Raw genomic sequence first — 23,021 nt, forward strand, 5'->3', positions numbered from 1 at the left:
TTTTTGTGGGGATTGTTTATGATTGAGCAAGGCAAGGCACCTTTCAATGGGACACAAACAATATAGTAAAAATTAGAGAGGACCAAACATTCAGAACATTCTAGGGAGTCTTTTGGGGGGGGGTTCACTACCCCACTTACTCTTGATTAATTTATCGGCAGCAAATAGGTATTACTAGCCTGTGTTATCATGTGTCTCTTGTATTCAGGGAATTTAGGCTGCTAAAGGAAGAGTGTACTGTGGACTATCCAGCAATCATCGCTTGCAATCAGGGGGCTAAAGGGCTTAGCATCCTGGCAATTCATAGCCTTGTGGAAATCCCTGAAGATTCTTTCCTGAAAAGGGTTGTCATGGAACATCCTTAGCTTTACAGAGAATAGCAAAGAGCAAGCAGCCTCTATCTGTGGAAGGGCCCAGCCCACTGTGGGCAGCACCATCCCTAGGCAGGTGGTCCTAGACTGTCTAAGAAAACTACCTGAGCATAAGCCAGGAAACAAGCCACTAAGCAGCATCCTCTGTGATTTCTGTTTCAATTCCTGCCCTAACTTCCCTCCATGATGGCTTATTACCTGGAAGTATAAACCAATCAACCCTTCCTCCCCTGAAGTTGATTTTGGCCCTGGTGTTTATCACAGCAACAGAAATCAGACTAGAGAAGGTGGATACACTGGTGTCACTAACAGGATTCATTCTCCCTTACCTTTCTTTACTGTGGTCACGGAAATTACGCCTCTTGAGTCATCATATTCCTCTTCCATCTAACCCTGTTGGTAGACCCCAAGTTAAGTCTCTATCGCATGTATCTGGGACATCACAAAACTGCTCGGTAAGAGAAAGGGACAGCTACAGCCCTGTTCCAACCTCTGTTCCCATCCTTTCCACCTTCATGCCATCCAGTGTTTATAAAAATTGCTTTTTTCCAAAAGGACAATTGGGATTTGTTCTCTTTCTTTTGTATAAGAAAACAGGCTGTTGAAAACAGTCTGTGATGGGATGGAAGAAAAAGATAAGGGCATAGACGTCAGGTTCTTCTCCATCATGTGAGTAATAACCAAGTAACTAGCCTTACATGAGAAACCTCTCCATCCCTAGTCTTGTCCCAGGATATTTGCCCCAGGTGTCGCAAAGTTATCTGAATTTCTCCATGGGCTGAGTAAAGGGAGTAACCGGTTCAGATGATGTAGCATTTTCCCACAGTGGTGAATGCTTAGTGTAGGGCAGAAGGGTTTGGCAATTGTCCAGTTGAGTAGGAATTTCATCTTTCTCTGTTGGCAGACAGTACCAGCAGACCCATATGCGTTCTAAAGCAGCCAGTGCGTTTACAGAGCTATTCCTTCTCATTTGGATGAAGGCTTCTTTTCTAAAGGGGACTTCTCGAGCTGCGGCATTCATAGAACAGTGGTGAAAACCTTTGTTAATGACTTGGCCGGAGAGCCTGATGCACTGAGTGCCACTCACACCCAGCCATGCCCTACATTCTCGTTGCCCTTTGTCCAGACGAGTCCCCTCTGCAGCGAGAACAATATAGGCACAGTTGAGGCTGTGACCTTTCGGTAGCTTTACCTCCTTGCAGATGGCAAGCCATCCAGTCATGAGGTCATTTGCCTTGCGCCCACACGGGACTTTGTGCCTCGTGACGATGACTGGCCGAGTGGGTCACGTTACTTTGAGAATGTTGTCGGCTGCAATACGCTTCTCTCTCGTGACTTGAACCTGGAGGCAAAGAGGGTCTCCTAAAGAAGGCCTGGAGGTTACAGTGATGGTTACAATGACCCGGGCATATGTCGCCTCATTTCTAGGACACTCTTCATCTTGTAAGACAGCTGAGACAGTGTCGACCTCTCACAACTGTCCTTTCGTTTACACTCTTAGCTACTTCCTCTTACGTAAGGCAGGAAATCGGACACTTCTGAAATTTCTGACTGGCAGCTGTAATAAGTTGGGTTTGGCATTTGTGTAATTTCAGAGCTTTCTTGGAAGAGCGCTCTGGGTGGTTTGTTCTGGTGACATGGAAGATAGACTTGTACCTTTGTCATCTAGTAACCTTTGTGTCACTGTGTTAAATAGTAAGAATTTTATGTTTGCTTTTTTCTTTCTTTCTTTCTTTCTTTCTTTCTTTCTTTCTTTCTTTCTTTCTTTCTTTCTTTCTTTCTTTCTTTTGTTTTTTTGAGACAGGGTTTCTTTGTGTAGTCCTAGCTGTCCTGGAACTCACTCTGTAGACCAGGCTGACCTTGAACTCACAGAGATCCTCCTGTCTCTGCCTGCTGAGTGCTGGGATTAAAGGTGTGCATGACCACCACCCAGCTCAAATTTCCTGTTTCTTTATTGGCAGAAAATAGTGACTGCCAATGGCCAACTTCTGGGTGCTCTAAAAGCCAACCAGTGCCTGGTTATGCCGTCTGCCTCTGGCATGGGAGGAAGCTACTTTTCTGGTGAGGCCCTTTTGAGCTGAAGTGGGTGAAGGCCAATGGTGATGGGAATGTTGTGAATGGCGTGACCCGGTGGTCTGCTACATGGAACACCAGCAACGCTCAGCTGTGTTCTGTGTCCCCAGTGCCCTTTAGAATGGTGCCCTCTGTGGTGAGAATGGTATGGGCAATTAGAAAAAGAAGCTTCTGGTCTTTACTGGTTGGCTATTTCTTATACTTCAGTAAAGTGTTTTGTTGTTCTTGTTGTTGTTGTTACCATTTTTGTTTTATTTTTCTTGCCTTCCAAATCAGAACCCAAAGTCCAAAAGTGAGGGGCAAGTACCAGTGTGTTCTCATTCAGGCTGGAGTCTTATGCATCTGTGCACTGTCTGAACACGGGTCCTTGCCCTTGCTTTGGAGGCATCTGTGATGCTACGGGCCCAATGTGTGGAACCTGCTGCACCATCTAAACCAGCTGGAGAATGTGCCTCTCAGTGGGGTTTGTAGCTCTAATGCTGGCTAATCTGTGTTTGTAGTGGGTAGAGATTTTCGATCAGATGCAAGTCCCTACAGAGATAACTGTGGTCTTAACAATGTGACCGGGCTTTAGGTATATAGCTTAGTAGTAGGGGGCTTGCCTTTCATGCACCAGGACCCAGGTTTGATCCCCAGAAGCCTGCTCCTGAGTTTGCCAGTGGCTGCCAGGGCAGCAGAGATGTGTCTGCATGTTGACATGCTCCCTGCCTCTTCCCTTTCTTCTCTCTCTCTCTCTCTCTCTCTCTCTCTCTCTCTCTCTCTCTCTCTCTCTCTCTCTCTCACACACACACACACACACACACACACACACACACACACACACACACACACACACACAGGAAGGGCAGGGTATTAGAGAGAGTATAATTTTTTAGGCCTGAGAAATAGTCAGTGTTCTTATGAGATGGCTAAGGGTTCTAAGCCATTTCTGAAACCCATGAATGAATCAAGAATGGTTCTTGGATTAGAGGAGAATCTTGCTAGGAGGGTAATGGATGGTCTTGGAGGTCCTGCTTTGAGAAGCTAGACAGTTTAATTTCCTCCACTGCTCTAAGGCTTACAAGATACCCTGAGAGCGATGCTGAAGGAGGGCCTTACAGCTACAGAGGAGGGAGACTTGAGCACAGCACCTTGATGAACTCAATCCAAGACACTAAGAACCACCATTAATTTTTTTTTTTTTTGCCAGACTGCGAACTGTTTTCTAAAAGGGATGTGTTTAACTCCTATATAAATTCTGTGAAAAAGAGAGTCATCTCAGTGTTCACCCAAGGAAACAGGCTTAGCAGTGTTGAGTGACTCACCCAGAGCCACAAAGCTTGGGACTGGAGATCTGGGGATAAGAACCAGGGCCTGGCTGACTGGAAAGAACTTCTCAGAGCCCCGGGTTACTTCCCAGTAGCCATTGGCTCTTTTCGTAATTCAGAATCTCACACTCAGCTCCATAGTGTGGACCCTCGAAGTAATGACAGGAAGATATGGGTTGGTCGTCGGTGCCTATGAATCTGAGCACTTTTACCAAGTGACCTTTGTTACTTCTTCCCTCCTTGAAGCTATTGCTCTTGGGGCTGGAAATGGGCCGTGTTCTTAGACACAGTTATCGCTTACAGGGTGTGAATTCTTCAAGAATATTTGGTGATGTTAAAGTCACTTGATAATCATAAAAAAAAATACCATAGTTGCCCTGTCTTAACTCCAAGCCACACCCACAAGGAAAAAAAGAAATTGTCTTTTCCAAAGATGTGCTGTTACTTTCTTGTCCCCAAAAATCTATAATGTCATTTTTAAAAAATAATTATGGGAAATTGCATTCAAATGCAATAGCATAAATTGGACTTCATTACCTGAAAAAATATTAATAGATTTTTCAAGTCCTTATCTTGGTGAATAATGAAAACTCACTAAACAAGAAATATGCAGTTGGCCCGTGGCACACATCTCATGAGAAGACCACTGCATGCTGGGAAATGGCTCTGCTCTGTACCCTGACAACCCCAAGACAGGATATGTGTGGTAGATACTTAGTAATCCATTCTTATTGATTGCACAGTGTCCAAACTCAGAATTAAAAGAAGTGTCACACTTGCTGGCCTAGACCCTGTACCATGTGCTTTTCCCAGGTTAACTTCTTGTCTGTATTAACTCCTCTTGGGAATAGAAAGTAGAAATGAAAAATAATTTCTCTAGGTTTTCATAATGAACTATAGGCCCTGAGTAAGTGTCATTATAAATCATAATTGGTCTGTGACTTGTACATCTATGGACTCAATATCACAGAATGAAAATATTCCGAAAATTAATCATGCCTATTAGTAAGCATTTTATTTTCCCACCAGGCATGGTTGTACTGTAATCCTAGCACTTGGGAATTGTGGTTATGAAAACTCCTGTCAGTTCAAGATCAGCCTGGTCTACATAGTTAGTGTCTGGCCAGACAGGTCTACATAGTGAGGCTCTATATTAAAATATTTGCTTTTGTTGTTGTTTTGTCTGAGACAGGACCTTATTAGGTAGCCCTAACTGGCCTAGAACTTTGAGCAATCCTCCTGCCTCTGCCTCCCCATTGCTGAGATTATATGTGTATAGACCAAGCCTGGGTTGGTTTGGTTTGTTTGAGGCTAGGAATGTATGTCAGTTCTAGAAAACATGTTCAGCATGCACAAGACCCTGGGTTTTCTCCGTAGGACAAAAAAAGTATTAAAAATGTGTTTGAGCCGGGTGGTGGTAATGCATGCCTTTAATCCCAGCACTTGGGAGACAGAGGCAGGTGGATCTCTGTGGTTCAAGGCCAGCCTGGTCTACAGAGTGAGTTCTAGGATAGCCAGGGCTGTTACAGAGAAACCCTGTCTCGGAAAAAAAAAAAAAAAATCTTTTTTTGTTTGGGTCATTATTCCCTAAACAATCTAACAACAATAGCAATACTATATGAATAACCACATTGTTAAAACTGTAAGTAATATAGCAGCTGTTAACACTTCATCGGGTATTATACGTTATCAAAGGATTTACACATGCCCACATGGGTTGGGAACTCTCACAAGGCCCCACGCCTAAATGAAGAGTGACAAGCAATTAATGGTTGCTGAGAGAGGGAGAATCCGTCCTCTCCAGGGATGAGCCCCACGATAGGTTATCCAATCCAAGTGGTCAACCTTAAATACATATCCGTATGAGCAATGCTAAGTGGGTTAAGAGGGTTGTATTTATATGTAAGTGTGTGTCTGTGTGTGACAATAATAATTAAAGAAGGAGAGGTTATGAATTTGAAAAAGAGTAGAGGAAATTATGTAATACTCACGTGTGAAATTCTCAAAATATTTTAGTTTTTCACAAAAGAATTTACAGTGGGTTGTATGCAAATACTGTGTCTGTGTATGCATACTGAGGATGAAACCCAAAGCATCCCTTCAGCTAAGCATGTACCCACCACTTAGCATGCACCTAGCTGTTTTGTGTGGGAACCGGCCCTGTACAGGTTCCATGTACTGTCACATTTTTTTTTAAATGTAATTATTGTTAGGATTTATATTGATCTAAGTGTGACATTTTTCCTAGTTGTGTGTTTCCTTTTAGTTTATAGGTAATTTTTCTTATAAATGATGTATCACGTTTGAGTCCTTGTAGGAAAAGACAGTATGTAGCCAGACTCAGGCCCAGTTCCCTTTTTAGCATGAAGTCTTTTTGGCATGAAGTCTTATGCTAAAAGAGGGATCAGGCTGAGAGCTATGCTATAGACTTTTTCTTAATGAGAAAAGCCTGAGTCACTACAGGGCTCCAGGACTCAGGATGTGGACTGTGGAGTTACACTCCTGACGATTTTCAGTTCTATCTACCCCAAAATTAAATACAGAATTGCAAACTAACCCCCAAATTAAATGCAGAGTTACAAATTAATCCACTATCAAAATAAAACACTTTCTCTCTAAAAAGGACCAACCTAGGTTATGCAGTCCCCACCACTGCTAACTTTTCGTTGGTTTACCTAACAACAACAAAAGTCTCTGGCCCACACCCTGAGCTCAGGCCTTGGGGGCAAAGGATGGGAGGTGGTGCCCCCTTTTCATTTCTTTCCCTCCTTAGGATTAAGGGTCACTTCCAATTTAGATGGAAGCTCTGAAAGGCCAAACCCAGTGGCCTCTTGGTCATGAATGACCGGCCTGCTCTGTCCTTGAGGCTGAGCTAGCCCTGTCCTGCTCCATTTCTAGAAGTAACTGGCTTGAAACCCAGTGAACCTGAGACGAAGTTACCACCAACCACGCCTCCAGTCCAAAGATTTTTTTGTGGCGCCTGTGCCCCGCATGACCTGTTATTTCCCTCTGAAATCAAAAGCCCACCATCCAGGGACAAAGACAGGTTCCCAGAGCGTCATTTCAGACCGACAAACCCACAACTGTCACTTCAAAAAGCTGGGCCCATTTGGTGTTGGATTACCAACTGGTGTGCTCTTCCCGGGGGCAGACTAGTTCTCCCCCTCTTGGCGTTCCGAAAGCTTGTAGTTCTGTGTATAGACAGGGCTGAAGCCTCGTGAGCTTTCCCTGTTCACTTTGGCGTGTCCATTGGTGCCATCTTTATTTGGCCCTGAAAACGTACATACAGGTAACATGTAAACACACATAAGCATGTAGCAACAGTAACGAGAAACAGAGGCTACGAATTAGGAGAGCAAGGAGGGGGTATGAGAGGGTTTAGAGGGGGGAGAGAGAAAGCAGAAATAATGTGATTATGTTATGATTTCAAAAATAACAAAAACAGAAGTCCAGGTCCATGGAGGTCGGGAAAGCCTGAGGAACGTGTCAGTTAAGGCTGTTTCTCTCCCTGGGTCTTTATGACACACTGTTGTATGGCAATGGTGTTAAAACAATAGCAGAAGAAGGAAGCCAGCCTTCAAAACTTTCACAAATTGGGGCCGGACAGGTAGCTCAGAGGCTAAGAGCACTGGCTGCCCTTCCAGAGGACGCAGGCTCAATTCCCAGCACCCACATCGTGGCTCACAACCATCTGTAACTAGAGTTGCAGGGGATCCAACCCCTTCTTCTGGCCTCCATGGGTATCAGGCATGCATGTAGTACATAGACATATATGCAGGCAAAACATTCATGTGCATAAGATAAACAAATGTAAAAAAAAATTTCAAACCTCACAAATTGTCCATTTGTCAAGCAGAGGGGGAAATGCAATCATTCCTCCCATCTACCCATCTAGAGAGTTTACTTAGAATCACCAGGACCTCAGGGAACAGAAGCGTGGCTAAACCAAGGGTGGTTGGCAGGGGCAGAGTGCCCAGGGATAGTGTGAATCTGTGGCAGCGTGCCAAGGATAAGATTTTGCACATGAGATCACAAGGGTTCAGTCCTGCTCTTAACATCTAGGACAGCGGTTCTCCACCTGTGGGTTGTGACCCCTTGCGGGGGAGTCACATACCAGATATTTACATTGTCATCCATAACAATAGCAAAATTACAGTTATGAAGTAGCAACAAAATAATTTTATGGTTGGGAACTATATTACAGAGTTGCAACAGTAGGAAGGTTGAGAACCACTGTCCTAGAAGCATCTACTACATGTTCCCTCTGTTCTAGAAGTTTCTTAAGTGACTCCTCTAAGTGCCATGCCTTCAGGACCTGAGTTTCCCAGGGCCCCCAAGGCTTGAGATTGCTGTCATACCCATCCCCACCTCCATGACCCATCCTGTAGTGCCACCACAATGGCCCTCGTGAAGAAGGAACTTTGTGGAGACATGACCTCTGTGCGTGGAGAATGGGTGGCTTCCCTCAGGAGGAACTGTGGGCATGTGGGTAGCTGTCTAGTGAGATCCCCACATGCCTCAGTGTTTCATTTCCTTTTTTTTCTTCTCTGTTACCAGAAAGAGCTTTCTGAAGAAGTTGACCAGAATGGCAGCTGGGCTCAGATTCCTGTCCAAATCTACAATGCCACCTGCACAGTGAGGATTGCGGCCGTCACTAAAGGGGGCGTTGGGCCTTTCAGTGAGCCAGTGAAAATAATCATTCCTGAACACAGTGAGTCGGGACCCCTGTTGGCTACAGAACGTGGCAGTCTGAGTAGCTCACAGACTGCCTACTCGGGCCCATTGCGATGGCAGCTGATTGACAAGTATAAAATAAGAACCAAAATGCGTTGTTGCAATTATAAGGAACTTTAGAATACACCCCACAGAACCCCTGTACTCCCGCCATTGCCCGCCATTGCCGTTAACACTAATAACTTACGGGGAAGATTCGTCCCTTCAGAATACTGAGTTGGACGTTAGCTGCAGAGTTTGGTTTAAGGCACGTGACCCTGCATTTTGGACAGGCAATACTGCTAGTCCTTCGCGGCCTCTGACCGACACTGTTGGCTTGCCACATTCGTTTCTGCTCTGTTTGAAGCTGCTGCTCGCCTTGTTTTCACCCATTCGACCCTTGGGTAATGTGCTCAGTGACTTGGTCTGCATAGAACATCAAGTGTTTCCTTCAGAGGCCGTCCTCACGCAGCCCTGACTAGCTGAGCTAAATGCCCAACCATGCATATTAGCTCTTGCCTATTACTGGAATGTTCTTTGGCAAGGAGCCATCATGATGCCTTACATGGGCCAAATGCTGTTCATGCTTCTGTAAATCAGGGGAGCCACCTTCGTCCTGACTCCAACCCATCCTAGGTTGTTTGGGATTAAACCATTGTTGTAAACTCCATGCCCAGCCACCTTTTCCAGCCTGACTTACTCATTTACAAGTTCTTGCCAAACATGGCCTTTGCACCCAATAGCAGATGAGACCTGAGAGCAGATGACTCATTTGTGTCTGTCTCTTTCCCTGCGATCCCCAAGCAGGCTGTCCTTTTCATACTAAATAGGAGGTAGATTACCTTCCTGCAGCAGGAACTCCGTCCCTGGGAACACACTTAGTGGTGGTGGTGGAGAGACTATCTACCTGGAAGACAGTGAGATTCTGAGTCAAAAGGCAGCTTTACAAACCAAAGTTTAGAGCAGCAGTAAAGAACACTTGCTGCTCTTGCAGAGGACCAGAGCTTAGATCACACACATGCATCAGGTAGCTTAAAGCTCCAAGGGATCTGATGCCCTTTTCTGGTCTCCATGGAGATCCACATGCATGTACATTCCTACATGTACACATTGGCAAATATACACATACATGTCAATAATGGCCCATCCTTCTTAAAAATCAGAATTTGTGACCATAGAACTTCCATATTTATATGTAATAAACTGTAAAAGATTTTAAAGGTTTGCTTCATAGACAGAATCACCTGTAAAAGTGCTATTACTACATTTAGCCGTTATGACTAGCTAGTTAAATAACACCAGCTCCCGGCAATACAGTTCGAATTTTAGTTACCCTCCTGTGAGAACTGTCATTGCGCAAAGCATAAAGTTGCCCCTGGTCACCACGAGCGACAGATGTGCGGCATCTCTACAGTAGTCATGTCGCGTGTTTCCAAGCTTGTGGGTGACCGACCACCATGTCTGTCATTCAGTTCACACAGCTGGCACAGACACATACCCATGTGACTTCCTCGCCTCCCTGTACCAAATCCAAGTGACTTTTACAACCATGGATAGTTGACAGAGGAATTAGTGAGAAAATGTGAAAAGGTAGCAAGAGGTGTTGGAAGGGAAATGTGAAGTGAAGGTAAGTGGAGTGTGGAATGTTGGCGTTTGATGGACTTACTGGCATGAGCACAGTTGTGAATGTGTTTACATAACACATTCACATTACATGTGACAGAAACACTAAAAGTGTCCCAGTTAAAGGGACACCTGCAAAAAAAAAAAAAAAAAAAACCCACAAAATCATAAACAAGGCAAAACAAACAAACAAACAAACAACTTTACATTAGAAGGGGGTGGGGTGGGCATAGCTCAGGGGTACATCACTTGCCTAGAATTCACAAGGCCCTGGGCGCCATTCCAGCACAACAACAAAACCTTCACACTAAAGGAATTCACAGAAATACCTTACAACACCAAAAGCGAGAAGATAAAATGTTGGAATTGTAATCCAACTTGGAAAAGCACGTGACAGGTCTCTGCAACACAGAGAAGGTATTTTCCGTGTGCTCAGTTGATTGGCCAGAAGACAAACACTGTTTAGATGTCTCGTGACCTTTTCTTTTTCGGACAGAGAAGTCACTTTCTCTTACTGTTTTGACTTACTGTTTTGTACCAGCCGGGTGTGGTGTACGAGACTATAGTCCCGGCAGAGACACGGGATGGAAAACTGGAGACCAGCCTGGGCTGCATAGGGAAACACCGTGAAAGGAAGAAAGGGAGGGAGGGAGAGGAAGAAGAAAGAGGAATGCCGTGCACCAAGCAATGTTTTGCTAATTTTTCATTTTCGTCTGCATTTATTACCAACATGAAGCAAGTGTGTCATTTGGTTATTTTTTAATTGGCAAGTGAAAGTTGTATGTGTCTGTGGTCTTCAATGTGTTGTTTTGACAGGCATTTACTGTGGAGTGAGACAAGAAAACTAGTGTCATTGTTCCCTTAAATTTTATTTCTTTAATAATTTACTTAATTTTATTTTATGTACATTGGCATGAGGGCATCAGATCCTCTGGAACTGGAGTTACAGACAGTTGTGAGCTGCCATGTTGGTGCTGGGAATTGAACCTGGGTCCTTTGGAAGAGCAGCCAGTGCTCTTAACTGCTGAGCCATCTCTCTAGCCCTTTTTCTAAAATAATTTTAGTTTTGTTTATTTTTAATTGTGTGGATTGTGTGCCTGCTTGTCTGTGTGTGCACCATGTGACAGCGATGCCCATGGAGACCAGGGGAGAATGAGGGATCCCTTCAAGCTGGAGTTCCAAGCAGTTCTGAGCCACCCATTGTAGGTACAGGGAACCGAACCTGGGTCTTTCGCAAGAGCAGCGAGCGCTGGTAACCTCTGAGCCATCTCTCCAGCTCCTAGTTTCATTGATAATTGTGACTCTGCATCATTTCACCTTGCACAAAGTGAGAACAACCTGCATTCGCTGATCACAAAGAGTTAAAGGATTGCAAGCTGATACATCCTATGTATTCTGAATCCCAGAGTAGTAGTCCCAATGAATGTTTTTGGATTTGTTCCAGGTAGGGTAGACTATGCGCCCTCATCAACTCCAGCACCTGGCAACACAGAGTCTATGATCATCGTCCTCGGCTGCTTTTGTGGGTTTATTTTAATTGGGCTGATTTTATATATTTCTCTGGCCATCAGAAGAAGAGTCCAGGAAACAAAGTTTGGGTAAGTTTTCCGCTTAAAAACATTGACCTTGAGCTGGCATGGTGGAGCACACCTTTAACCCAAGCAAAGGCAGAGGCGGGCAGATCTTTGTGAGTTTGAGATCAACTTGGTCTACATAGAGCTCGGGTGGGTGAGAAAGGTTTCACCCTTCTATAAAAAGAAAAAAAAAGTTAACCTTGTGATGCCGGTGCGGTTGTTATAACAGATGATAGCAGCTGTCTGGCTATCTGTCTGGCTATCTGCCTTGTCCTATCTTGTGCAGGCCCCGGAGCCAGGGGACTTCCCTTCTTAGAACTGACTTTCCCTGCAAAGTCAGCAACTGTAAGAGCCGGCCCTACAATGGGCTCTTCTACAGAGAAGAGCCTCAGTAGGATATGCTATGCAAACTGGGTAGTGTTGAATGAGATGTTTTAAAAGTGACCCCAATTATTAATTATTGTGTGTGTGATATATGCCCATGTGTACACATGTATGTGCATCTGCACTTTCCTGTGCATGCCTGTGTGGAGACCGGAGGTCAACACATCAGGTGTTTTCCTCTATTGACCACCACTGTTTTTAAATTTAAAATTTTTTTCTTTTTTTTTTTTGTATTCAAACATTGCAATTTAAAGTCCTCTTTTCCTTTTTCCACCCCAGTTCTGTCCCTGTAAGCAGCCTTTTAACATTGCCAGGCTTCCTTGCCATTATCCGTCTCTCAGTGGACTGCGAGGTCATTACCAATTCTAATGGCTGTAAGCCTGAGGTAAAAATACTGTGTTCTGGCAGCACTTAAGAGATGCTGAGTCAGGATGGAGAGATGGCTCTACAGCCAAGAGCACTTGCTGCTCTTGCTGAGGACCTGGGTTCGGTTCCAAACACCCATGTCAAGTGGCCAACAACCACCTGTAACTCCAGTTCCAGAGGGTCTTATGCCCTCTTCTGGCTTCCTCAGGTACTCATGTAGATACACACATATACATATAATTTTTTTTAAACATAAAAAAATGAACCTTAAAAAAAAAAAGGCTTGCTGGGGCTGGAGCAATGGTATATATGCAGGCAAAACAATCAAACACATAAGAGTAAGTAAATACCTTTTTTTTTTTTTTTGGTTTTTCGAGACAGGGTTTCTCTGTGTAGCTTTGCACCTTTCCTGGAACTCGCTCTGTAGACCAGGCTGGCCTCGAACTCACAGAGATCCGCCTGCCTCTGCCTCCCGAGTGCTGGGATTAAAGGCTTGTGCCACCACCACCCAGTAGTAAATATCTTAAAAATGTAACAGTTATCCTTTGTTTTTAAGATATTTACATGCATAATCATATATGTATGTAAAGATGGTATGGGGCTTGAATCCAGGGCCTTGGCAAGCATACTCACCATGGATACCTAGTCCTTTTCTATGTCCTTCATGATACCTGGGTAAAGATGTTTTGTTATTACCAGATAGACCTAAAATAGATTCAAGGAAAGTGATCTATTTCTCCCAGTGGGAAATGGTTTTTATGGCTTTCCCCCCTGTAGTACTGGGAATCAAACCCAAGGTCTCACACCTGCTGCACAAGCATTCTACCACCAAGCTGCATTCCCAGCAGGGAAATGTTTTGGCTGTAGAAGAGCCCTTTATACATGCCGACGACACCATAACGTCCTTGTGGTGCTGACGGCACATGGTTCCATTACCCTGTTTTTATAGTTGGTTGTCTGTTTTTGTGCAGGGGTGCATTCTCTGAGGAGGATTCCCAATTAGTCATTAATTACATAGCAAAGAAGTCCTTCTGCCGCCGAGCCATCGAGCTTACCTGTAAGTTGACTTTCATTTCACTTTTTGGCAAAAGTTAAAATAGTGGAGAGCCAAGATAAGTTTCTAATGAAAGCTAATAGATGAGAATGGGAAAGAAAGGAAAAATATGTATATATGTATGTATTTTTCTGAGAAATGTGTGTGTGTTTTGTGTGTGTTTTGTGTATGTGTATATATATATATATATACACATATATATGCATATATATACATATATGGATTTTTTGTTTTGTTTTTCTGAGATAGGGTCTTGCTATGTAGTCTAGGCTAGCCTCAAACTCATGATCCTCCTACCTCAGCTGGATCCTGAGTACTGAGTTTATAGTCACTGGCCACCACACCTGAGCAGGATGGATAGTTTTAGCATTCAGAATCCTTCCAGAAGCTGGCAAGGAGATACTCAGCTGTTGTCTTATCGATCTCTACTGGCCAGGCTACTGGACATTGGAAGTGAATCTGGCATTAAGAAACAAGTTAAGGCTGGGCGGTGGTGGCGCTCGCCTTTAATCCCAGCACTCAGGAGGCAGAGCCAGCGGATCTCTGTGAGTTCGAGGCCAGCCTGGTCTACAGAGCGCGATCCAGGACAGGCACCAAAACTACACGAAAAAACCCTGTCTCAAAAAACCAAAAAAAAAAAAAAAAAAAAGAAAAAGAAAGAAACAAGTCAAGGATACACAATCCCATGAAACAATGAGGAAAAGAAAAACCTTGTGGGTGATGGGAAATGGGGCATAGGTCAGAGGTTTAAAGGAAGCCACAAAGCAGTGGATATAATCTCCAGCCTCACTTCCTGCTGTCCTGGCCACTAACTAAGTCTGCCAAGTTATTGGAAGGCTTGAATTTTGATGAGTAGGAGTGGGGGTTTCTGGGTTTTTTTGGGGGAAGGGTGAACAGATACAAGTTCCTGAGCAATTTCAGGATCAATGGGCAAAGAGTGCACACATTATCAAATCCATGCTTCTGGTTGTCTATTTCACAAAACTAAATAAAACAAAACAGGGCATAGCCCGACAGAATACAGGCTACTGTGAATCAAAACTTATTCGGTGTACAACAGTATTAGCTACTTTTCTAACCAATGTTTTTCACCTTTAGGTGTCTCTGTTCTTGCATTTAAAAACTGTTCATTTAGACAGTTTTCCCCTCTATTGGGGAACACATTGAGTAATTTTTTTCCAGGAGTGAACATCTCCCTTCCAATATGAAGAAGGCTCTTCTCTTTCAAAGGTTGCTCATGTCTCAACTGTAGCCCAGGGGTCATTAAATGCCTCTCCTTCTCTAATGCTGCACATCTGCTGCTGCATACCTTAGTATAGTCTACATACTTGCTGTAGACAGTCTTATTCTCCAACCCCCGGAAGTATTCATTTTAGCCTGATGTCTTAGAAAGAGATGCCACATGTACAAGGACAGTTTATTCTCTGGATATTTCCTGTGGTTTATTTCTCTTCTTCCCTGACTGGCATGGGAGGGTAGGGGAGATGTCCTGATGGCTCTTTCCTATACCATGAATAGGAATATGTTATCCATGGATAGATTTCCCTAACCCCTTTAAAGTCAAAAGCAGACTTTTTCTGCATGCATCTCAGTGCAGACAGCTGCTATTGTAAGAAAGGGAAGGGAAGTGTGATTCATTTTTATAGCTGTTTGTAGATGAACTTACCTTGGATTAATTTTATTCACTCCAATTGCAGTAGAATGAAGTGTAGACTTTTTACATGAGTACAAAGTAGGGAAACTGTGTAACTATGACATAGGACTTCCCATATACTTCTGTCTCTATTTAGCGGAAGAGAGCACGATGCTAATTCTTACTCACACGACTACTCCTTTGTAGTGCACAGCTTGGGAGTGAGCGAGGAGCTGCAAAATAAACTAGAAGATGTTGTGATCGACAGAAATCTTCTAATTCTGGGAAAAATTCTGGGTGAAGGTAAGCAGCTTTAAAATCTTTCTTTTTAAAATGTGAGACAAGGAGCAGTTGAGGATTTTTTTTTAAATGTGTATTCATTGAATAAAATACCGATTTTATGACTTGGCGTTATAATGCAAATAATTCTTCTCTGGAGCTTAAAATGAAAGAGGAGAGTTTTGAAACTCGGATCTGACAGATGCCAGAGGCATCTGAAGTCCCTGGAACTGAGTAAGTTTTGGAAGTACAAATTCCCTTCCTTCATTACAAAGCACGTGATTCATTGGTTATTATTTTTTATTATTATTATCTATTGATTGATCGGAGTTCTATGCATTTAAGGTATTGACCTACTTCTTCAGTTGATGAAAAATATGCACTTAAATTTTAAAATTGTTTCCAGCATAAATGATAGTGTTATTAAATTTGTGCTTTGTGCTGGGGATGTAGTTCAGTGGTAGCGTGCTTGCCTGACATGTACAGAGCCCTGAGTTTTAGCTCTAGCACTTGGGGGTAAAAAAGACAGTTTTGTGATCTTCAGTAGTATTTCCATGTTCCCCTCTAAGTATCTTGGGTTAGTTATAATGGTTGGTGAAGGGACAAGCTGAGCGAAGTCTGACCATTCAAGCGCATAATACCAGTGCGCACCCCTGCTGTGCAGGTGTCTGAGCAGGCCCTGCCCGATGTCTGTGGATGAGTCACTCCAGGACCACGCAGCTCTGCATTTCTGTGGTCAGGAGGGCATCTGCACAGCATCACATGGATGTTGCTTCACTTCACAGGAGAGTTTGGGTCTGTAATGGAAGGAAATCTGAAGCAAGAAGACGGGACTTCTCAGAAAGTGGCCGTGAAGACCATGAAGTGTGAGTTTCCAGTGTGGCACCCATTTTTCCAGGGTGGGCAGTTACCTCAACATCAGGTGCTCCATGTGGAACAGTGTTGTACTCTGGTCTCAGTGGCTGATGGGCCACGAGGCAACGTGGGAGCATGGTCACCAGCAGAAGTGCGTGATGAGCTCTCTGTGTACACGTGCCTTGTATATTCTTCATGCTCAAAGCAACAATTGTCACTTCCACCAACTCTACCAATTTTTTCCCTCACCCTCCATTATCTAGTAAAGCTACTGATCCCCATGAATTCCTGAGGCCGGGGGATCTAGTGTTAGTATCTGACCCTAGGGATTGGTCTGACTGATCTCTAGGATAGTGGGGCCACTTCCTCAGAATAGTTCCCTCACGAATTCCATCTTGCTGGTTATCTAAGATTGAAAGGGTAGCCTCTGGCTTCAGAATCTCCGTGTAATTCAATAGTAGAGTACTCACCTAGCACACACAATGGGTCCAATCTCAAGCACTGTGGAAGAGAAAATAAAAACTAGGGCATGCCAAAGAGAGCCTGTTAGACTCTTAACCAAGGGCCCTTGACATTGTGACCAAAGATTGACGTCATCCACGGGGTGACACAGTCATTCATGAGTGCTGTTTTCCTGAGGGGATATAAAACTGATGATGTGGGGGAATAAATACATGTTTCAAACTTACTAAAAACAGACTCCTGAGTCCCCACTTGCCTGGGGTTGGCCCTTGGGTAAGGTTTACAGGCAGACCTCCGTCCCCACCTTCTGTTAGGTCCCCTGGTGCTCTGTAGCAAAGGGAAGCAGTGAGGAGGAAGTGATAGACATGTTATCAATGTAAAGGTTTTAAAATACTTTTTCTAAGTTTTCTGTACCTGGATGAGATAAATAGATAGTAAACCCTTAGAACAGTACAGACCCTGGCTAGGTACTCTCCGGCCATTTCAGTCACTAGTTACACCCTGTTAAAGAAATCCCTCAAGACAGGCTTGGCCTTATTATGTTTTGTCTGTTCTTGATTATAGTGAGATATAGATAAAATAAAATTTATCATCTTAGCCATTTTTAAATGTATAGGCCAACGGCATTTAGCATCTTTGTGTTGCCATGGACCCATCACCACCACCCAGCTCAGACTGAAACTCTACATCCCCCCATTCCCCTCCCCCACCCAGGAAGTGACCATTCTACTGTCTGTCTGGTTTGTCACTCCAAGTACTGCTTGCAAATGCAACCAAACGGGATTTAGTCTCTCGGGACTGGCTTGTTTCAGATAGCATAATATTGAATTTATTTTTTTTTTCAATTTTATCACATTGACTTATTTGTTTGTGTGTGTATATGTGTGCGCACACTTGGACCATGGCACGTGTGTAGAGATCAGATGATAACTTGTGGGTGTCTGTTTTCTTCTCCCACCATGTGGGTTCCCAGGGATCAAATTCAGGTTATCAAATTTTGGGGGCAAGTCCTTTATCCACTGAGCTGTCTTGATGGGCCAATACTGAATTGTAAAGAGTTCTCTTAAGTTGGTTACATTTCAAAAGTTTGGTGTGAAGTGTACCCAGCTCACGGGCATGATTTAACAATTAGTCACTATGGACCTGGGCATGCATGCATCCATAGCAATGGGGAGGCGGGGGAGAGGTAATTGTGACAGATCAGTTGGAAATTACTTTGGATTTAGGGAGATTTTTTTTTCTTATTAAAATTAAAAGTCTATTAAATTAACATTTTAAGACCAGTTTTAGGTTCACAGAACAACTAGGCAGAAAGTACAGTTGCCATATGTCTCCCATCCTCTCACAACTTTAGTGTAATGACACTGTTTTTCATGAGACTATTGTTCAATTGGTGTGCTCACCTGACGTATCATCTACTGAAGTTCTTTGTTTTCACTCGTGTTTGCTGTTGGTCTTGTATAGTTGTACGGGTTTGACAAATGCGTGAGTGGCCTATGTTCCCATCACACTGAACAGTTGTGGCCTGAAAATCCCTCAGGTTTCCTCTTTGGTTTTCTATTCTCTCCTCCCAACCCCTAAACTCTCTAAGTATTCTTGCCTGTCGCTATAGTTTCGCCTTTTCCTGATTTTAGGAGTTTTTATTTTTGTTTGAAAGGGGGATTTGTTTGTTTGGTTTTTTGTTTGTTTGTTTGTTTGCTTTTAGAGACAGGGTCTTGCTATTTAGCCCAGGCTGGCCTCTGAGTCCTCCTGCCTCAGCTTCCCCGAGGGTTAAGAATGCGCCATGAAGCCTGGTGTGGATTGTAGTTTTACTGGACAAAAGTGCTGTTTCTGGTCCCCTCCTCTAACCTGAAGACATTGATCAAGCCCTGCATTTTCCATCTGCTCCTCTAGTGGACAACTTTTCTCAACGGGAGATCGAGGAGTTTCTCAGTGAAGCAGCATGCATGAAAGACTTCAACCACCCAAACGTCATCCGGCTTCTAGGTACCTCAGGGAGATGCCAGAGTGAGGCTGGGAGGGACCACTGTGTGCTGAAGAGGAAAAAAGAAAAGTTTTGGTGTAGAGAGGTTAATACTAAAAATCATATCCCTGGGTTCATCCTACCTTCCGAGACTGAGAGTAAAAATTGATTTGTGTTTTCTGGGTGCCAATGGAATTAGAGATAGAGTGTCCACAGAAATTAGAGATTGTCAGTTAAAATAGTGCCCAGTGACTCAAAGGCAAGACACAAGAGCTAGTCACATGATAGTCTTTGTGGGATGGAGGCTGTCTTGAAATTGAAAACCAGTAAAGTAAAGCTATAAACCTAGACATTTCTCTAAATAGTCTTTGAGAAACAATTTATGAACCAACTTGTGAGTCATGGCACAGCACACTGACTATTTCATAAACATAATTTAATGAAATTTGGCTTTATATAAATATCCATGTTAAAAAAATACAGACATGGGTATCAGTGCATGATGTGCAAGGGACAATATTCTGAGACAGAGAAACAATCTAGAAATGCTGGCCTGTTTCTTCCCTGCCCTTTGCCTTGGTCCATAATAAACCTTTCAGCGATCTTTCGGAGTTCTATATGGCTGACGCTGTAGAAATGCAAAAGCTAAGGTTTGGATAAAATCTAATGTCAATTGTTTGCAGTTGGTGGCTTTAGCAGACTAGGAGAGACATTCAACTTTGCTTGACACGTTACACTTTGTAAGCCTAGGATCAGGTGACCAGCTCATTCTAGAATTCCATGCTAAAGCGTTGTAACTTCAGTCACTGAAAGTTCAGGAGGGGTTTTACCTGTAAGTCCTCAAAAATACTTTAATAACTTTAAACATCTGGTTGCAGTAGACCTCTTCATAGGAGTACTTAGCTAATTTGCCCCCAGGTTCTCTGAGGTCTGTACCCCTCAGTTATTCAGCCTAACAAAAACAAAACACAAAACCCCTTTGGTTTCTAATTGTCTGTTCTTGTGACAGATTGAGTTTTGAGAGTTCTCTTGCAAACACTAGCCTAACATGAAAGGGGGAGGGGGAGAAAGAAAGAAGGAAGGAAGGAAGGAAGGAAAAAAGAAAAAGAGTCATACAGCTTGCAGGTGTTACATATGCTAGAATCTACTGTGAAAGCTCTGAGCCTGTGATTTCTTCACCTCTTGACCTGCTAGCACATGGCTCCAATTTGGCCAGTGGGCCTCCAGGGTTTATGTGTTCATTGTGTTCATACCTAACAAGAGCTCTTTGTAACTGGTCCTGTTTTCAATTTCAGGTGTGTGTATAGAAATGAGCTCTCAAGGCATCCCGAAGCCCATGGTGATTTTACCCTTCATGAAATACGGAGACCTGCATACGTTCCTGCTATATTCCCGGATAGAAACAAGACCAAAGGTAAACAGGCCACTTGTGCTGCCTCTCAACTGTTCCTGAAGCTTTCGTGACAACTTGGACAACCCCAGGGTCTCTGAAAATGCAGAGAAGGACGCTGGCCTTGGTTCAAAGTTCACTGTACACCCCCTCAACAGGCCTATGAAGGAGTCTTTATCCCTGTTCACGGTGGGAGGAGGCCAGGTGTCCCACAATCTTGGGCCAAAGTCTCCTTGACTGCAGCCTGTGGAGCCTTTATTCATCAAAGGCTGGTAAAGGCAGCTCTCCTAAAGAGATGTGTTTTGTTTATTTGAGGTAAGTTCACATTATAGCCCAGGCTAGCCTCCTGAGTGCTGGGATCACAAGTTTGTACCACCACACCCAGCTCTCCTAAAGTAAATTTTAGAGCCCTTCTTGGAGTCATGGGTTTCAGCCTTTGAAGTATGAAATATTCGTTTATGACTGACTCATCTTGTGGTCCTCACTAAGATGGGTTGCAGGCAGATATGGCAAGGCGAGAGGGCTCAGCTGCCATCCTTGTACTCCGTTACCCCCTTACCCCCTGAGGACTGCACAGCCTTTGCAGTTTAGGTTATACCCAGAAAGCTAATAATGAGTCATCTCAGAGATTCAGAAGCATGAATTTAAAGGCTTGTCCTCGCTGGATGGTGGTGGTGCACACCTCTAATCCCAGCACTCGGGAGGCAGAGGCAGGTGGATCTTTGTGAGTTCAAGGCCAGCCTGGTCTACAGAGCTAGTTCCAGGACAGCTAGGGCTGTTACACAGAGAAACTGTCTGGAAAAACCAAAAAAAAAAAAAAAAAAAAAAAAAGGCTTGTCCTCTTTGGGGTCAGCTTTTACTATGGACTTCAAAGATTGTAGATTTGGGGATCCTATGATGGAGACATTGCCGTGGGCCTCCTTGTGAAATGAGCACCGTGTTCCCCTCTCATGTTCCCTGTGGGCAGACCTGTGCCTATGAGCAGGAGCTGTGATTTGTGTCCATGGCATACTCAGGCTGGTCCATCACTCCTCTCCATCACTTCTCTGAGATGGCAGCATCACCACAGGCACCCACAAAGGGAAAACCTGGGGCTGACCTCTATCGGGACTCACCCTAGATTAGGACAGAATTTGCTGTGGGCCAGCAGTCCCTAAGTCATTGCTGCCAAACGGTGCCGCAGTGGGAAGGAACTGTACCAACCAGCTGATACCAGGGCATGCTCTAACACAGGCATCACGGTCCTCTTAGCAGCCACCAACAGCAGAACTCTGCTGAGGGCAGTTACGGTCTTTCATGTATCATGCTTTGGCTGTTACGTCTGAGAACACTTTACTAACCCCTTAGTTAAATTGTTTTATTTTTCCCTGCTGCTTTCTTAAAACTGTTCAGTTTTACATGATTTATTTTGCCCAGGGAATCTTAAAGCCCGAGCTGACCTCAAACTCGGACTCACTATATAGCTAAGAAGGTCCTTTAACTTCTGATCCTCCTGTCTCTGTTTCTGCCTCTGGAGTTCTGGATTACAGATGTGTACCACCTCGTCCCATTCCTGTGATGCTGGGCATTGAGCCCAGGGCTACTTGCATGCTTTATAAACACTCTAACCAACTAAGCCACATTCTGACTCTAAGGTTCCTTTTTGGTTGGTTAGTTTTGTATGTAATTGGTCATCATTTATGAAAAGGCCACCTTTAATCTACTAAATTGCTTTCACACCTCTATCAAGAACGTGACAGGCTGCACACTGCGGGTCTGTTTCTGAGCCCTCCCTCTGATCCATTAAACTGTCTGCCCATCCTCTGTCCCCACACCATTGACTTGAATACTGCAACCTTTCTGTAAGTTTTAACACTGTTGAGTGTGCTTCTTCCCACTCTATCCTGCTTCTTTACACTCCCCTGCAGTCCCCCTAACCCCCATCCTCCACCCTGCCCCACCCTCAGCACACTTTAATAGTTCAGCTTCCACTGGCCAAAGTTCTGCTGTCATCTTTTATTCTTTTAAACAAAACAACAACTAAGGAAAGCAAGTGCAGAGTATTTTCTCGACTGATTTTTTTTCCCTTTGCAAAAGTACAGGGTACAGGTACTCAGTGGTAGAGACTAACTCCCGGGTGTGACAGAGATGAAAAGGAATATATTTTTACATTCTGATAGTTTGTAGTCTGTGATAAAGGTGGGAGACACAGAGTTCAGAGAGTAGCTGGCACACCGGGCTTTATTCAGGCTGCTTCTTTGCTCAGTCATTTCCCTCGGCATAAAGACCTTTTGTTCCAACTGCCGTCATCCAAGATTAAGTCTCAATGAGCTTCTGAACCAGGCCTAGATTCTGGGCTCCAAGTGTCACTGTCCTCGGCGTGGATAGTGTCCCTGGAGGTGTGCAGGACAGACAGGCAGATGATAAGCACCACTTCAGCATCTTACCGAGGATGGCAGCTGGGATGACATGCATCAAGCGGAAATGTGCGTCTGCTCTAGAGCTTTGGGGAAGGGAGGAGTTCCGACTGGAGAAGCTTTAATAGTCTGCACTGCCATGGTGGAAATGAAACAAGGGAAGAGAAGCATGTGACCAGGATGGGGGCGAGAGATCAGAGAGCACAGATGTTGTTGGAACCTTTGGTTTTCTCCTGGGGCAATTGTAGAGACCGCAAGTTGTCTCTGGGGGCAAGGGCAAAGCAGGGGAGGATGGACAGAGAGGCACCACAGCAGAGGAAGATGGACAGAGAGGTCTACAGCAGAGGAGGATGGACAGAGAGACACCACAGCAGAGGAGGATGGACAGAGAGGTCTACAGCAGAGGAGGATGGACAGAGAGACACCACAGCAGGGGAGGGTGGACAGAGAGACACCACAGCAGGGGAGGGTGGACAGAGAGACACCACAGCAGGGGAGGATGGACAGAGAGACACCACAGCAGAGGAGGATGGACAGAGAGACACCACAGCAGAGGAGGATGGACAGAGAGACACCAC

At 44.2% G+C, this 23,021-nt stretch overlaps 1 protein-coding gene across 1 annotated transcript in view; it reads left to right on the forward strand.

The window, feature by feature from the left end:
* Mertk (MER proto-oncogene, tyrosine kinase) overlaps nt 1-23,021 on the forward strand; it is a 104,377-nt gene that overhangs the window by 64,818 nt on the left and 16,538 nt on the right. The window contains exons 9-15 of the mRNA XM_059261389.1: nt 8,309-8,462; nt 11,532-11,685; nt 13,383-13,468; nt 15,306-15,401; nt 16,163-16,243; nt 18,588-18,680; nt 19,953-20,071. Of these exons, the coding sequence (XP_059117372.1) occupies nt 8,309-8,462; nt 11,532-11,685; nt 13,383-13,468; nt 15,306-15,401; nt 16,163-16,243; nt 18,588-18,680; nt 19,953-20,071 (783 nt within the window). The remainder of the gene's footprint in view (nt 1-8,308; nt 8,463-11,531; nt 11,686-13,382; nt 13,469-15,305; nt 15,402-16,162; nt 16,244-18,587; nt 18,681-19,952; nt 20,072-23,021) is intronic.

This window comes from Peromyscus eremicus, chromosome 4, assembly GCF_949786415.1.
Source record: "Peromyscus eremicus chromosome 4, PerEre_H2_v1, whole genome shotgun sequence".
In the NCBI taxonomy this organism is placed as follows: Eukaryota; Metazoa; Chordata; class Mammalia; order Rodentia; family Cricetidae; genus Peromyscus; species Peromyscus eremicus.